The sequence below is a fragment of the Emydura macquarii genome, unplaced genomic scaffold (assembly GCF_026122565.2).
Source record: "Emydura macquarii macquarii isolate MOO-44397 ecotype Brisbane River unplaced genomic scaffold, CSIRO-AGI_Emac_v2 contig_1644, whole genome shotgun sequence".
NCBI lineage: Eukaryota > Metazoa > Chordata > Testudines > Chelidae > Emydura > Emydura macquarii.
The window spans coordinates 222,182-237,305 of record NW_027131781.1 but is presented as its reverse complement, the minus strand read 5'-3'; the positions used below and the strand labels follow the sequence as shown (position 1 = coordinate 237,305).

The window sequence follows — 15,124 nt, the reverse complement described above, 5'->3', positions numbered from 1 at the left end:
AGGTTTGAGCAGGATGAAGGACTGAGCCAACAGGTTACTTAGGAAGTGATCATGAGCCAATCGGATGCTCTCAAAATCCCGAGTGGAGTTTATCTGCAGCAGAAGCTGTGAGAACTGAGACTCCAGCACATCCACCTGATAGGATCACAGAAATCACATTAGCAGCCCTCTTCTTTACCTGCTGGGAGCAATTCCAGCTCTGCTGCCCCTCTTCCACCTTCCTACAGCAAGAACAGAGAAACCCCAGGAGTGACCTATCCCAGCCGAGTCTGAACACTTTTTGTCTGAAACTTAATCTAGGATCTGTGATTTACTGGTAGAGCTTATCTAAAATTGGCCATTTTCTGTCTCCACCCCCAATTTTAAGAACCAGTTTGAAATTCTCAGCTTTTAAATTCTGTTAAATATTATTTAATTAAATTCTCACCCACTTTTATTCGTACTGGCAAACCATGAAATACTGGATTCTAAAGCAGGGTTATCAATTTATTTTTTCAATCTTGTTGTTACTTAATTATGTAACATTTCAAGAGTTTCACAAAACATAATTAATGTTCCCCTTTGTGGCTCTCGCAAATCTAGAAACCAAGAGGAGTCCAATACTGTTGTCATTAGAACTCCCTGTCACCACATTCAAGAGGCACTGTGATTGCCCAATTAAGCTAATTGGAGAAAATCAGATATAAGGCTGGGAAAGTTTAAATATTTTTTCAGTTTATCATTTAAGTGGAAAGTTAAATAGTCACTTTTCTTTAAGGTTTGTGAGACTTGTTATCTAGTTAATATTCAGCAAAAGACTAAAAAAGTTAGGTAACCTCTGCACTTCAGATTTCTTTGATCAGTCTCTTGTTCACCTCATGCTTCCACTTCATTTTACAGTGAGTGTGATTTTAATAGCGAATAGTCTCACAGAATCCTGACACTAGAAATTAAATTTTTACCCTTCGAAAACTGCAGTTTCAAGTTCAGCTGTTTAAAGCAATGATTTTCTACCTTTTATTTGCAGACACCTAAAAAATTTCAAGTGGATGTGCGGACCCCTTTAGAAATCTTAACAGTCTGCAGACCCCCAGGAGTCTGCAGACTACAGGTTGAAAACTACTGTTGTAGAGCACTGTGTCCAACAATACTTGAAAGAGCAACCACTAAACTCAGGATGAAGCTGACTTGAAGGAGAAAGAGACAGGATGGTATCAACTACCACCTTGGCTAGCTATGAACTCTAGATATCACAGGAAAGCTGGGATTCCTACATAGCATTCACTTATAGCTCTTCTGGTTCACAAGACCATAAGCTTTAAGATGGTTACTGGTCCCTCAGCTCAGCAGTTCTGCTCTGGCACCAGTCCAGGAATTAACAGCTAACAGGCTCTTGCTTTGCACTTTTCAGTCCTTGGTTCTCCCCACCCTATCCACCCTTCTCCCCTACAGCTTGCAGGCAAATTCCCCAGGAAAAGATATTGTGCAACAAACTAAGCCTTGCTGTAGAGGACTTAAATGCCTCCTCAGTGCCTCTCCTCCATTTCCCTCTTGCTCTTTATCTGCCTAAATGGCACATCACACTCTTCTGCACCCCAACCTGCAGATAGTATTGAAGATTATCCACAAGGAAGGCCATGTGATCCCTCAGCCGCCACTTGATGGCATCAGTTCTGTTGGACTTCAGGTGCTTGCGCTGCATCTGGAGAGCCCAGCAGTGCTGCAGCTCAGCCTGGACCCGCCGCACACTCAGCAGATATTTGAATACAACATTGTATCTGCAGCCAAGACAAATATCAACCATTCAAGATACAGAAGGGCTTCCTTGGAGCCCAAGTCCCACACCAGACAAAGGCTGGAATATGAACATGAGACAAAAAGCAGGAAGAGCTGAACTGCAACATGCAGAGTAGTGGGGACGTTGCTTTCTGTCCTTAATGACATTGAACTCATGGAGGAGCCAAGAATTAAAAAAAACCAGCTCTATCGAGGATGCAGAGGTGAAATGTACGTATGAATTACAGTTGTAACCCAGGGCCTACAGGCCTCATACCTAAAAGATATTTAGGTTAGCCATGCAAGGCCACAGGCTTAAACAGGCTGACATGAGTTGCTAACCCATGAGTGACGCTATGTCATGAGATCAAACAGGAACAGAAGTATTAACCGCTGATATACAAATAGGAAATACAAATAGAAATATATTGCAATGTACTAGTTAAAGCCAGTCCGAGTATTTGGGGGATTTTTGAAGACATAGGATGTCAAAGTGCTAACCACGAGTTGTTATAGTGACTGAATAATGTAAATGTTAATGGGTGTAAAGGGAACTAACAAGTTAACCTATGAAAAATGGGGCACCCCTAATTTAGTGGGGTATGGAAACAAATATAGATGAAACCTTCATAAATATGTATGAATCCCAGCATTACACATTATAAAAGCCATAACTCAGCCTATGTGCCTGTGGAGATGCCCCACTGACACCCACTAGTGGTGATGACAATGAAGGTGATGAGAAGACCATGACTGATGCGTCAGGGTTCCTCAGCAGAAGATCTGAGGCTAGTTACAGGGTTAAACACTTTTCACTCTTTATCTGCTGTTGTATTTCAGTGTTTGTGGGACTGTTTATCTGTTTGTGGGACTTGTGATAAATTACAATAGTTTCTCATGTGCTCCTCAGATCTCGCGTTCTGATGATACTGGTGGTAATCTTCCTGATGCTGTAACCACTCAGCAGACCGAACTCTGATCGACCACTATGGTCTAAGAGATTCATCAATAATCAATACACCAAGACACCAATTAGGCTACAGTGGATTCCTATTAGTGCTCTGCAGGAATTTTCCCCATGATGAGGAAAGGGTAGAGCTGTGGATGGACAGATTGAGGGAGAAGCAAATCTAGCAATACCTTACTGCACTTGTCATGACAACAAGTGGCCATAATGTAAGTAAATTGTACAGAATAGAGCAGACAAAAACAACGAAGCTCTTTTCCGTCATTCAGTGTGAAGGATAGAGAATTAGTGTGTGTCAGACTTCAGGGATGGGATGCCTACAGTGAACAGACAAGGATCTGGTACTCACTTCTCCAAGACAGCAGGAGTGAAGAGGATGTGCAGTGGCCACTGAACTTTATAAGAGAGTCCCAGAGCTGCCCAGCCAGATGTGGGGGCTTCACGGGGAGATAACTCACGGGAAGGCCCTTCACGAGCCTGAGAAGCATCTGGAAAAGAATGGAATTGCTAACTTTAACCCTTGTACAGATTCTTAGTGGGATCAGACATACCCTGGTACGAAACAAAGGAGGGAAGGATTGAATGAGGGGAGGCAGCAGCAGCAGCGCATCCAAAGGTACAGTGTGGTGTGGGAGAGGGAGGAGAAACTCCTGAGTCATGAAGCCAAAGAGAGGGAAAGGGAGCATATGAAGTTAAGATCCTTTTAATCCTAAAAGTCTGCAGGATGAATAGAGAGAGTGAATCAAGCCAGCACCACTACCTCCACCCCTCAGCAAGCAGGCATAAGTCAATACCTTTCTGCTCCTTTCCATGATACTCAATGGTAAGGTGAAGCAAAGGAAGGAGGTTATCATCATCTAGCAACACCTTGTGAGCAGACTGCTGGAATGCAACATTGACATCTGATAAGGAAAGAACATGAATGTCAAAGAGAACATAAAGGTGCAACACCCACTACAGAGTTGCTACGGGGCCAGAGGCTAAAAATTTTACTCAGTCCTTAATAGCTCATGCTGGGACTCAAAGGCAATGTTCTAAATTGCAACTAATTCCCATCCCTCTCAATGATTTCCAGCCTCAGTTTTGGAACACTGACCTCCCCACCATATAGGATGCCTGACACTGTCATGGGGACATGGCTATAACACAGTCTGTCTGACATTCCAGTTTAGCAACCCACATATCATCATCTCTAGGAAGTAAAGGGGATGCTTCTTTCACCTCATTTTTGGAAAGTAATTTACCAAATTACTAGGCAATTGGTTGGTTATTCACCAAACAATATAAAAAGAAAAAAGCCCTTTTAGATCCCATTAGTTTTACTCTTTGGACAGTGCAGGATTGTTCTCTACAGCACACTGCCACCTAGTTCTGCTTAGCTCTAATGTCATGGAGACTAGCCAGAGTAATGTTAAGACAGCTAGCTGCATGCTGCAGTAGGAAAATACAGGATCATCCTTGCTGTTTGTTCAAGAAATTGAAGGTGTCTCACACTTCCTGCACTGGGCAGGGCTCACTGTCCTCTTGCCACAGTGGGCAAAGCAAGCAGGTCTTGGCAAGTGAATGAATACTCACCATGTTCAGTTACAGCTGTGGGTGGGGTTTTTAACATGTGCTGTGCAGTGTCAATGAAAGCCTGGAACAATTCTCCTCTCCCCAAGAGATAAAAATCCTTAATAATCTGTGAAGAAAAACATTTAAATGCAAAACCATAAAGAACTGAACAGAAACTATAAAGCCCCACATACTTCTCCTGGTTTATAGTGCCTGCCTTCATTATTGGACAGACTGCAGCTTGTACCATTCCAAAGAGCAAATGCACAACTACAAAATGGGAAACAACTGGCTAGGTGGTAGTATTGCTCAAAAGAATCGGGGCTTACAGTGGATCACAAACTGAATATGAATCAACAATGTGATGCAGTTGTGAAAAAGGCTATCATTCTGGGGTGTATTAACAGGAGTGTTGTATGTGAGAAATGGGAGATAATTGTCCTGCTGGACTCTGCACTGGTGAGGCCTCACCTGGAGTAGTGTGTCCAGTTCTGGGAACCACACTTCAGGAAAGGTGGAAAAACTAGAGAGAGTCCAGAGAACAGCAACAGAAGTGATGCAAGATTTAGAAAACCTGATCTATGAGGAAAGGTTAAAAAACGGGCCTGTTTAGTCTTGAAAAAAGAAGATGGGGGGGCCGAGGGGGAGGGAAGAGACTTAAGTCTTCAAATGCATTAAGGGCTGTTATAAAGAGGATGATGATCAATTGTTCTCCATGTCCATGGAAGGTAGGAGAAGTAAGGGTAGCTAAACTCTGGAATAGGCTTCCGAGGGAAGCTGTGGAATTCCCATCACTGGAGGTTTTTAAGAACAGGTTAGACAAACCTGTCAGAGAAGGTCTAGGTTTACTTGGTCCTGCCTCAGTGCAGGGGGCTGGATTTGATGACTTCGAGTTTCCTTCCAGCCCTACATTTCTCTGATTCTATCCCAGACCCAGAAAGATCCTGCCATGCTGCTCCCATTTTGAAGATATAGGAGGCGAGAATAGCTTTATCCAAAGGAGGCAAACACAGAAAATGAGTGCTGACACTGGATGGAAAAGAACTATTCAAAAACCTCTCAATTTCAACTGCTTCAGAGAAATAGTGATGTTACCTTCAGTTGTCCTAGTAAATCTGATTCTTCTACCATCAGCTTCCAGAGGTGCTAAGGAGAAACCAGAACATGCTCAGCAGAACCCAGCACTCCAAACCCAGTATTCTTAACTGTACCCACTCACTCGAACATTAGCTACCACTCAAAATACCACAGTGCTGAGCACGGTAAAAAACCTACATATAACTGAATCAACCCACTATAAGTACCGAATAGGAAGAGGGTGAGTGTATTTGCTGGCAGTAGTGTTACTAATAAATGAACCCTTTAACTCACACCAGCATGATTGCCTCCAGGAGCAAACTGCAATCAGGACTTCTTAAATATCTATCATAAATACAAATAGTTATAACAAACTGAACTGTAATGGAGTCAAATTCTGTCCTCAAAGAGAGGTTTTATTCCCACTCACTTCCCTCAGGTGGGTGGCTTGGGTAAGCGTGCAAGACTAGCATTATTCCTTTGAGGTTCCTATGGATCTGGGCTCTAACAACAAGTTTTATGATTAATGGACAAAACTTCATTAAAGTTGCTTCTTAGAGTGTTTTGGACTGTAAATCTTCTTGATGTATATTTTAACTTAGTAGTTAAAAGTATGGAAATGAAAAAATAAAGGGGCGTAGATAAATGTTCAAATGCTGACTTTTCATATAATCTGGTAAATAAATTACAAGTACACTATCAAAATACCCATTCAGGAAACAAACATACCTCTATCATTACCCTCTATCTCATGCTACAGATTTTTAAGTCAAAATACAATATGCTGTGAGCACATTAACTCTTTTTTTCCTCTCATGGCAAACAAACAATAGTTGTCTGTTAATTTCCTTGTCTCACTAAAAATTGAGACATCATGGAGCTGAGGAGCCCCATAAAGTCCCCAGCTCCACTGTCTGCTCCTCCCACCCCTGTTCAGTTCATGGGCTCTAAAGAGTCCCACCTTCCCCAGCAGCTGACTAGCTCTGCAGGTTCTGACACTCCCTGTCTTGTAGAACCCAGGAGATCTCCAGGAGCTCATGCTTCTGTTCCTAGAGCTCCTTGGGATCTAGGCAGGATTCCCTGGAACAATTCCCTACCAAAAGATTTGGTCCATGTGGTGCTTCTAAGCTGCAAAGGGAGAAGCATAGGGCTCCAGAGTGTTTAAGCCTGTTAGGAGTTGTGGGCCCAGGATCACAGATGTTGGATTACCTCTGCAACAGTGCTCCGAATCCAGTCAACCACAGCCTCAAAGTCCACCAGACTGAAAAGTGGCTGCTGCTTGAGGCGGTGTAGCTCTGCAGCAAAAGTGTCTTCCTGATTCTTCAAAATGGAGCCTATCAAGCAAAGAGAACAGCATCTGGACTGAAGTAAAACAGACAACACAAAAAAGCAAGGTACTTTCCAGGTAAGCTGCTTCTATGATGAGATGACTGACTGTGACCTGGGGAAAGTGGTGGACGTGATATACCTTGACTTGAGCCAACCTTTTGATATGGTCTCCCACACTATTCTTATCAGACAGTTAAAGTATCATGGGTTGGATAAATGGACTATAAGATGGAGAGAAAGCTGGGTAGAACATCAAGCTCAACAGGTAGTGATCAACAGCTCGATGTCTACTGGACAGCCGGTAACAAGTGGAGTGCCCTAGCAGTCAGTACTGGGGCCGGTTTTGTTCAACATCTTCATTAATGATCTGGAGGATGGGGTAGATTGCACCCTCAGCAAGTTTGCAGATCACACTAAACTGGGGGAAGTGGTAGATACGGCGGACAGCAGGGATAGGATACAGAGTGACCTAAACAAATTAGAGGATTGGGCCAAAAGAAATCTGATGAGGTTCAACAAGGACAAGTGCAGAGTCCTGCACTTAGGATGGAAGAATCCCATGCACAGCTACAGATTGGGGACCAACGAGCTAGGTAGCAGTTCTGCGGAAAAGGACCTGGGGGTTACAGTGGACGAGAATCTGGACATGAGTCAAGAGTGTGCCCTTGTTGCCAAGACGCTAAAGGCATATTGGGCTGCATTAGGAGGAGTATTATCAGCAGCTTGAGGGAAGTAATTATTCCCCTCTTTGGCACAGGTGAGGCCTCATTTGGAGTACTGTGTCCAGTTTTGGGCCCCCTACTACAGAAAGGATGTGAACAAACTGGAAAGAGTCCAGCATAGGGCAACAAAAGTGACGGGGGGGGGGGGCTGAAGCACATGACTTATGAGGAGCAGATGAGAGAAGTAGGCTTGTTTAGTCTGCAGAAGAGAAGAACAAGGGGGAATTTGATAGCAGTCTTTAACTACCTGAAAGGGGGTTCCAGGGAGGATGGAGCTAGGCTGTTTTCTGTGGTAGTAGATGACAGAACTAGGAGCAAAGGTCTCAAGGTGCAGTGGGGGGGGGGGGGGGCGGTCTGGATTGGATATTAGGAAAAACGTTTTCACTAGGAGGGTGGTGAAGCACTGGAATGGGTCACCTAGGGAGGTGGTGGAATCTCCATCTTTAGAGGTTTTTAGGCTGCGGCTTGACAAATCCCTGGCTGGGATGATTTAGTAGGGCTTGGTCTTGCTTCGAGCAGGGGATTAGATTAAATGACCTTCTGAGGTCTCTTCCAACCCTCATATTCTATGATTCTACTAACAGGCTGTTCAGGTTTGCCCAGGAAGGGTGTATGTGTGGATTGCCTGGGAACATTTTGTGAGCCTTTTATGCCCAAAGTTGCTTACTCATTGGGCAACAAATACTTCTTACCTACAACGGTGGTCCATTTGCATGTCTAGGGCCTCTGCTAAGTGGAACATTTCCAGTGGGCCTACAGAGCTGCTTGTCACAATAGGAAAGCATCTGTCATTCTTCAAGCAATGCTGTTTCCTACTAGTTCCATCCCAATCCAGGACTCAAATCAGATATTTTGACCAGCTAAACTAAAAACCAAGCCCGTCTCTTTCAGGGGAACTGTTTAATGTCTTTGGCTTTGTCTACACAAAAACACTCAATTGGTTGATCGTCAGTCTTCACTGACAGTGGCAAATTCGCCGCCATCAGATTGAATTCTCTGGATCAACTGAGCGGTCAGTGAAGACCCACTCAGTCGATCCAGAAATCGACATATTAAGACCTCCTCAAGTAGTGTAGCGCTGTGTCGACGGGAACGCTGTTCTCGTCGGCGCAGTGCAGTGAAGACGGCGCACAGAAGAGAAGCAGAGAAGTCGACAGGAGTTACGCAAGTTTTTTGTGTAGCTTGCGTAACTCCGGTCAACTGCTGCCGAATCTCGGAGGTAAGTGAAGACGAGCCCTTAGTCTGCTGGCTGCAAATCCCCTTTCTGCTCCTACCTCCACATCATGACCCCATTTGGGAATGGCCCCCACAGAATTTTCCTTACCCAGGAATGGACTCTGATCCTACCACCCCTTCTCCCCCAACCATGCTCCCCTCCCAATAATAACATCCCCCTGCTTCAGCTGTACCACTTCTCAGCTGGCAAGCCACTGATGGTTCCCAGCCAGTATTCACTCTGATGAACAGAAGGGGGATCATCAGAGTGAGAGTACCAGCTGGTGATCCATGGATGGATTGCTGGATGGGGATGAGGGTGAGGTGGTATCTGCATTCCTCACCAACCCTCAGCTACCTGCTCCACTCCTCCTGTTACTGCCCCTGCTAGTGGCAGATACTCTTCTTCTGGCAAACAAACTGTGGTTCAGAAGTGTGCCAGCTGATTCACTCGCTGAGGAGTGGTCCAGCCGAAGCAGAGGGGTATAAGCGAGGGAGATACCGTGAAGGGATTTAGCAGTGTACACTCCCAGCAGGATCGCCACCTAAAGACCTGTGAACTCAAAGTGGGAGGCTCTCCAGGAGATATGCTTGATGGAGGTCCATTTCTGGTGAAGAAGAAATACTAAGGGAGGCTGAAGTAGAGGGGAGGGTCAACAAGTTTGCCAGCAAAGGAGCTGTCAACTTTGATAGTGCACAGATGTTACTGCATCCACAGTCAACTGTGTTTCAGTCAGTCACTTCTCAGATTATCCCTACAAAATTTCAGGGCTAAGCTTCACTGACTACTGCCTCCCCAACAATTGTCTGACAAACTTTTGCATGTGGATAAGATGTTTTTCAATCCACTATAAGGGGATAATCATAATTTTCTCCAGTATATAAGGCCTTTGTTTGGTGTAAATTCAGTTTGGAAAGACTTTCAGAGGACACAAACATTGTAGAAGCAGATAGACAGGGACAGACAAAATGCAAACTAAACTTGAAGGATCAGAGCAGGGGGAGAATGAAGGGAGATTTAGTCCTCAAAGCTACGAAGTCATTTGTCTGGGGGAGGGCCCTGCTGCACACGTGCCAGTATGAGGACAACTCCCGAGCTGAGAGCACAGGCCTGAATGAAGATGTGAATTGAGCTCTGTGGCAGATCTCCAAGAGGAAAGTATTCATTGCATCAGCCCTGAGAGCCTGCCTTGAGTCTACTAAAACAGCTTTCTACACCATAAGGAGCTGGAACAGCATTTACATCACTAACAAGACTGGATACTGAGTGTTGCTTTAACCCTCTTTATATCTAACTTGTGCCATGACACTTCTGCTAGAAAGTTGAGAGATTTGAGGATGGGAGAAGAGGGAAATTAGTGAACTGGATATGGAATTTGGGCATCCTTTTGGCAGGATCTTTGGATAAAGATAAGCTTTTTCCTATGAAACACTGAAGGCTGGGGCAGCTAGAAGTACCTGAATGCACACTCTTGGCTGCTGTGATAACCACAACTTTAAGAGCTAAATGGCAGAATACAAACCTCTATGGCTTCAAAGCATGGCTTGTAAGTTCCAAGAAAGTGCTGATTCTTGCACTGAAGGGTGGAGGTGGACCAACTATTTAAACCTCTTATCAGCTGGGTCCAGCCAAAGCAAAGATCATGGTATTGAGGGAGTATGATACACTCTTTTTGGAAAGTACTCTCTGGTTCACCAAAATGAGCAAAGACCACTGGGCAGCCAAGTAAACAAGCCAGACAGGGCAGTTGTTTCCTACCTTTTCTGGTCAGGTTCACATTTTGATTCTCAAACATCTGCACTGATTCTCCCACAAAGAGGATTTTCTCAGCAACCCGCACAGGGATATATGATGGTAACATCTCCACTCGCAGAGAAAACTGTTTCAGAGATGGTGCTAACATGTTCTCTTCCTCAATCAGACGCTATCACAGATCCCAAGGATACCAGGAGATGAACAGGAAAGCAGTAGAAAGCACAAGGCCAGGTAGAAAGAGGCATTGGGGGAACAAACAGAAAAAAGGTGCAGGGGAGGAAAAACAAGAGAGGAAAAAACAATATTAATAAAGTGAAAAAAAGGCAAACCAACCCCTACATTATTCAGATACAGGTAAATTTAACTGCTTCTATTGGCATTGTAGCCAGTTTCTAATCCATGCCGGCTGCTCCTGTTTCCTCAATAGCTGCACATGAAAGGCTTTTTGAAAATGTTTTTTTTTCTGTTAACACATTCAGAAATTCTGTAAAGTAGAAAGGCATGATTTTCCTTAACAGGAGCAGTGCTGCTTTGTCCTTACGTTAATCTAGATATTTCATAACTCTAATCAGTGTTTCAATCAATCTTCTTGGGACTGAAGAGTAAGGCTCATTGGTCTGTAGTAATCCAAAGATCACCTCAGTGTCATTTTTAAAGAGGTGAATTTTTACACTCTGGTTCTCAAGTTTAATATCTAATTTCAGGAAGCATTTGCATATTTTTGTTAACAGTTCAACTATTGTGTTCTCAAGTCCCTCCAGCACTCTTAGATGAAGATTGCCCAGTCCTGGTGACTTGTTCTTAATTTATCAGTTCATTCTAATACCTCCCTCTTCTGTTGACACCTCAATCTGAGAATGGCCTCATGTTTATTATCTGAAAAAAGTAGCCCTCAGACAGGAATCTCCAACACTCACTGTGGTGAAGACTGAGGAAAGGATATCAGGCTCTTCTGCAGTGTCTTTATTCTCTTTAATAGCCCTTTTACCTCCTCACAATTGTGTAGATTCACCTATTTTTTCTGAGACTCCCTATATGATACACAGACTTTCTTTGTCTTTGGCTATCTGCCCCTAAAAATCCCTTACATCCATACGTGTGTAAGTTACACGAAGTGTGCCTTGGTTCCCCCTCCAGTCTCCAACTAGTGGCTGGATCAACTAGAGCTTTGACTCTGTTATTGCATCGAAGCCAGGGGTCTCAAACATCCGGCCCACAGGCCAGATACGGTCCACCAACCTTTTTGGTCCGGCCCCTGGCAGCAGTGCGTGCTGCCGCGACATCTCTTGATGTTGTACTCTCTGGTGCGCTGCCGCCAGAGGCTACAACGCTGCGAGACGTCGCGGCAGCATGCGCTGCTACGAGATCTGTGAACTCTGGCAGCAGTGCGTGGAGCGCTGTGTGCACGAGACATAGCAATCCAAAAGGCGGGAGAGGGACAGTATGGTCTTGGGGCATCGTGCAATACTATAATTCTTAATCATTGATCGATTCTTTTAATCGTAAAATAGTAGTAGTTGTAGAAGTGAATTTACTGCAGTTTTTATATCGCTGATATCTAGCAAATAAAATATAATACTACATAAAAATGGTTGTGCTTAGTATTTCAATTTATGGTATGTATGGCCCACTTGAAGTACATTTAATTCAAATCTGGCCCGCCATAGCAAAGCAATTTGACATCTGTGATCTAAGCAATCCCCATACATGCTACACTTGTGTAACAATGCCCCAGTCAGGTCAGCTAAACTGAATCTGAGAATGCTGGATCTTAAAACAGAGCCCTTTACTGCTTGAGCTGAAGCACCAGGCTCATGAGTTTGAATTCAGTAGCAAACTCAAACATTGCTCGTCTAGCTGCTAGAGGAGAACAAAAAGCCATACTGTGTTAGACTACATAACATTACACTTTACTTGCTGTATGCAGTGTTGTAGCCGTGTCTGTCCCAGGATATTAAAGACACAAGGTGGATGAGGTAATATGTTTTATTAGAACAACTTCTGTTGGTGAGAGAGACAAGCTTTCGAGCTTACACAGAGCTCTTCTTCAGGTCTGGGAAAGGTGCTGAGAGTGTCACAGCTAAGTACCTTTGCCAGACCTGAAGAAGAACTCTGTGTAGCTCGAAAGCTTGTCACCCTCATCAACAGAAGTTGGTCCAATACAAGATATTACCTGACCCACCTCCTCACTTATCTTGCTGTAATATGAACCTTTCTAATGGCGTCACTAGAAGTGAATCTCCCTTTTCTGAAGGATATCTGCTTAATTGAACAACCTCTTGCACTTTGCCATTTACCCATATTAAATATTTTTCCTTTTCTTACCTTTCCGCTTCCTTTCTTGTTTGGCTTATATGTACCTTTTGTAATTTTTATGATAGGCTTAAGATCTCCCTATGTAAAGTCTAAGGATTTTGACTGACTTCCTTTTCCATTGTACCAGTATTTGGTACAACTCTTCATCCCAAAATAAACACTTATACTGTGGTCACTAATACTTGTGGCTAAACTATAATTATTTCTCAAACCAACTCTTGTGTATGACTTAGTTAGGAACAGACTCTCTTGTGTGCTCCAAAATTAGCTATTCAAAGAAGCAATCATTTAAGAGGTTTAGAAATTACTTCTCTAAATCCTGTCCTGTTGAGATATTTAACCATTTTCATATGGGTACATTATTACATTTAGTTGCCTCTTTGCTCTCCCTCAACAGAGTGCATTTTATGTTTTTCCTGATCCGGAGGTTACAAGTATTACCCTACTAGTAATGGTTGTTGTATTATTTGTCCTTTGTATCCATATAGACTTTACTTGTGGTTCTCTGTTAAAAAAATTGTATCTCAGTCGATTCCATGGCACAATGCTTAAAACAATCCATATTTCCCACCTCTCTGACCTCCCCTGTCCTTTTTGCCTAGTTTGTAGCTGCATATTATACCAGATCATGGATTTGTCATCCTACCGTGGCTCATTAATGCCTGTTAAGCCATGGCTCTTTCATTGAAGCAGAAAGACAGATTTCTGACCAGATTTTAATGCCCTGAGAATGCCAGGCATTGACCTGCAATCTCACCAGGTCCTGCAGCTCTCGCAGCTGTTTTCCTGTTAGTCCCCCAATTCCCAGATCATCATCCTCTTCTTCAGGCTGGGCAGGGACATTCCCAGAAGATGGGCCCTGTTTAACAAAGAACTCTTCATGTTGGTCCAGGAGCAGTCCATGCAGCATCCAGGCAGAAAGCTGCTTATACATAACTCCATGACACACAGCCAGGATCCTGCGGACCAACGAAAATGGAAAGTAGAAGACGGCAGCGTATATAACAATCAGAACAAAATACACACCACCCCTTCTGAGGATCAGTCAGCATGGTGAGAGCCAAAGTGCCAACAAATGAAATTTGCTCCTGGAGGAAAGTGGGTGGCCTTGAGTGTGCCATTAAAGTACTGTTTGTTAGCTTCCATCACAGGAAGTAGGACCAAACTAAAGTATCCAACATGTTAGCTTATTAACCTTACTGCTTCTACTCACTCAGCTGCCATCTTAGCAGCTCCATGAACTGCACCTTGAAACTCAATGCTCTAATTTCCTCCTCCAAGGAAACACATTCCTAGTAATATTCAGCCAATCAAATCACCCCATGTCTGAATTTCCAATCTATGTCCCCGTGGGTCATCTGACACAATGAAACTTCTTCCATACAAACTGCATTAGATGAGAGGAAAAGTGCAGTGGTGGGAGGAAGACAGACTTACAGAGCCATCTCTAAGCCAGTTACAGCTGGCCCCTCATTGGCAGTGTCAGCAGAGAAGCCAGGGAGAGTAAACTCCCGTCTTCCCTAGAAAATGTCTCAAGCTCTGGCAGTTCAGTGTGTGAAGGAAACTTGTACTGGAGCTGTCTGTGTTGTACCTATCCTGTATATAAACAGGACTTGAGCCTCCAGGGCTGTCAGCGCAGCATCCCACTCCAGCCTTTCAGACTGCATAAGGCTCTTGTTAGACACATCTCTATTTGCTATAGCTACTGAGAGAAGACATTTTGGCACTAACTCCAGCTGTTACAAGAGCATAAGAGCCAAGTAATAGTAGTCAATCTCCTTACTTTTCCAGTGCACTACGCACAGGGGGCAGCCCTCCGCAGCTGTGTTTATGGACTGTCTCCAGGAGCTGACAGCCATGAATCTGCAGAAGAAACAAAGTGGTCAAACAGTGAGAAATCTGTCACTTGATTCTAAACTGAAATTTCAGATGTTCACATGCTATATGTACAGTTGAATATACAAAGAAGGCTTTGCAAGGACAAGGGAAATGGTGTGTGCGGTCCCAGTGAGCACTGGAAGGGAGGGGAAATAAACCCTCCTCCCACACCCCACATAAGGGCCCAGCAGATTTGTGGACTCTTACACAAAAGTTCTCCCAATACCCTCTGTTACAGGTTAGAGGACAGTTTAATTTCAAGGATTGTGAAGTCAGAAATCCTGCTTCTCCTGCCTTGTTGTTGGGATTTATAAGACTCAAGAAAAGAAAATCCCAGTCATTAACATACAATAAAAGTGGCAAATATGCTCCATACTTTTCTACTGTGAATTAAACATGTGATCAAAGACAAAGGCTCTCTGCAGATCCCCTCCAGCTCATCTGCTTCCATCCTTGCTCCAAACCTGTCCCCGTTTTTCCATTCAAACCTGTTTCAGAGTCTCTTCCCCTCAACTGCAGAAATCCACACTTACCCCCTTCCATCCTTGCTAGTTT

General features: G+C 43.8%; 1 protein-coding gene across 1 annotated transcript in view; it reads right to left on the bottom strand.

Annotated features, from left to right (window-relative positions):
• The window catches only part of TUBGCP4 (tubulin gamma complex component 4), a 28,111-nt gene that overhangs the window by 6,871 nt on the left and 6,116 nt on the right, over window positions 1-15,124 (bottom strand). Inside the window, exons 6-15 of the mRNA XM_067555385.1 lie at window positions 14,475-14,554; window positions 13,449-13,650; window positions 10,379-10,544; window positions 6,563-6,687; window positions 5,372-5,422; window positions 4,298-4,403; window positions 3,517-3,624; window positions 3,072-3,210; window positions 1,580-1,757; window positions 1-135 (exon numbers count right to left, since the gene is read on the bottom strand). Of these exons, the coding sequence (XP_067411486.1) occupies window positions 1-135; window positions 1,580-1,757; window positions 3,072-3,210; window positions 3,517-3,624; window positions 4,298-4,403; window positions 5,372-5,422; window positions 6,563-6,687; window positions 10,379-10,544; window positions 13,449-13,650; window positions 14,475-14,554 (1,290 nt within the window). The remainder of the gene's footprint in view (window positions 136-1,579; window positions 1,758-3,071; window positions 3,211-3,516; window positions 3,625-4,297; window positions 4,404-5,371; window positions 5,423-6,562; window positions 6,688-10,378; window positions 10,545-13,448; window positions 13,651-14,474; window positions 14,555-15,124) is intronic.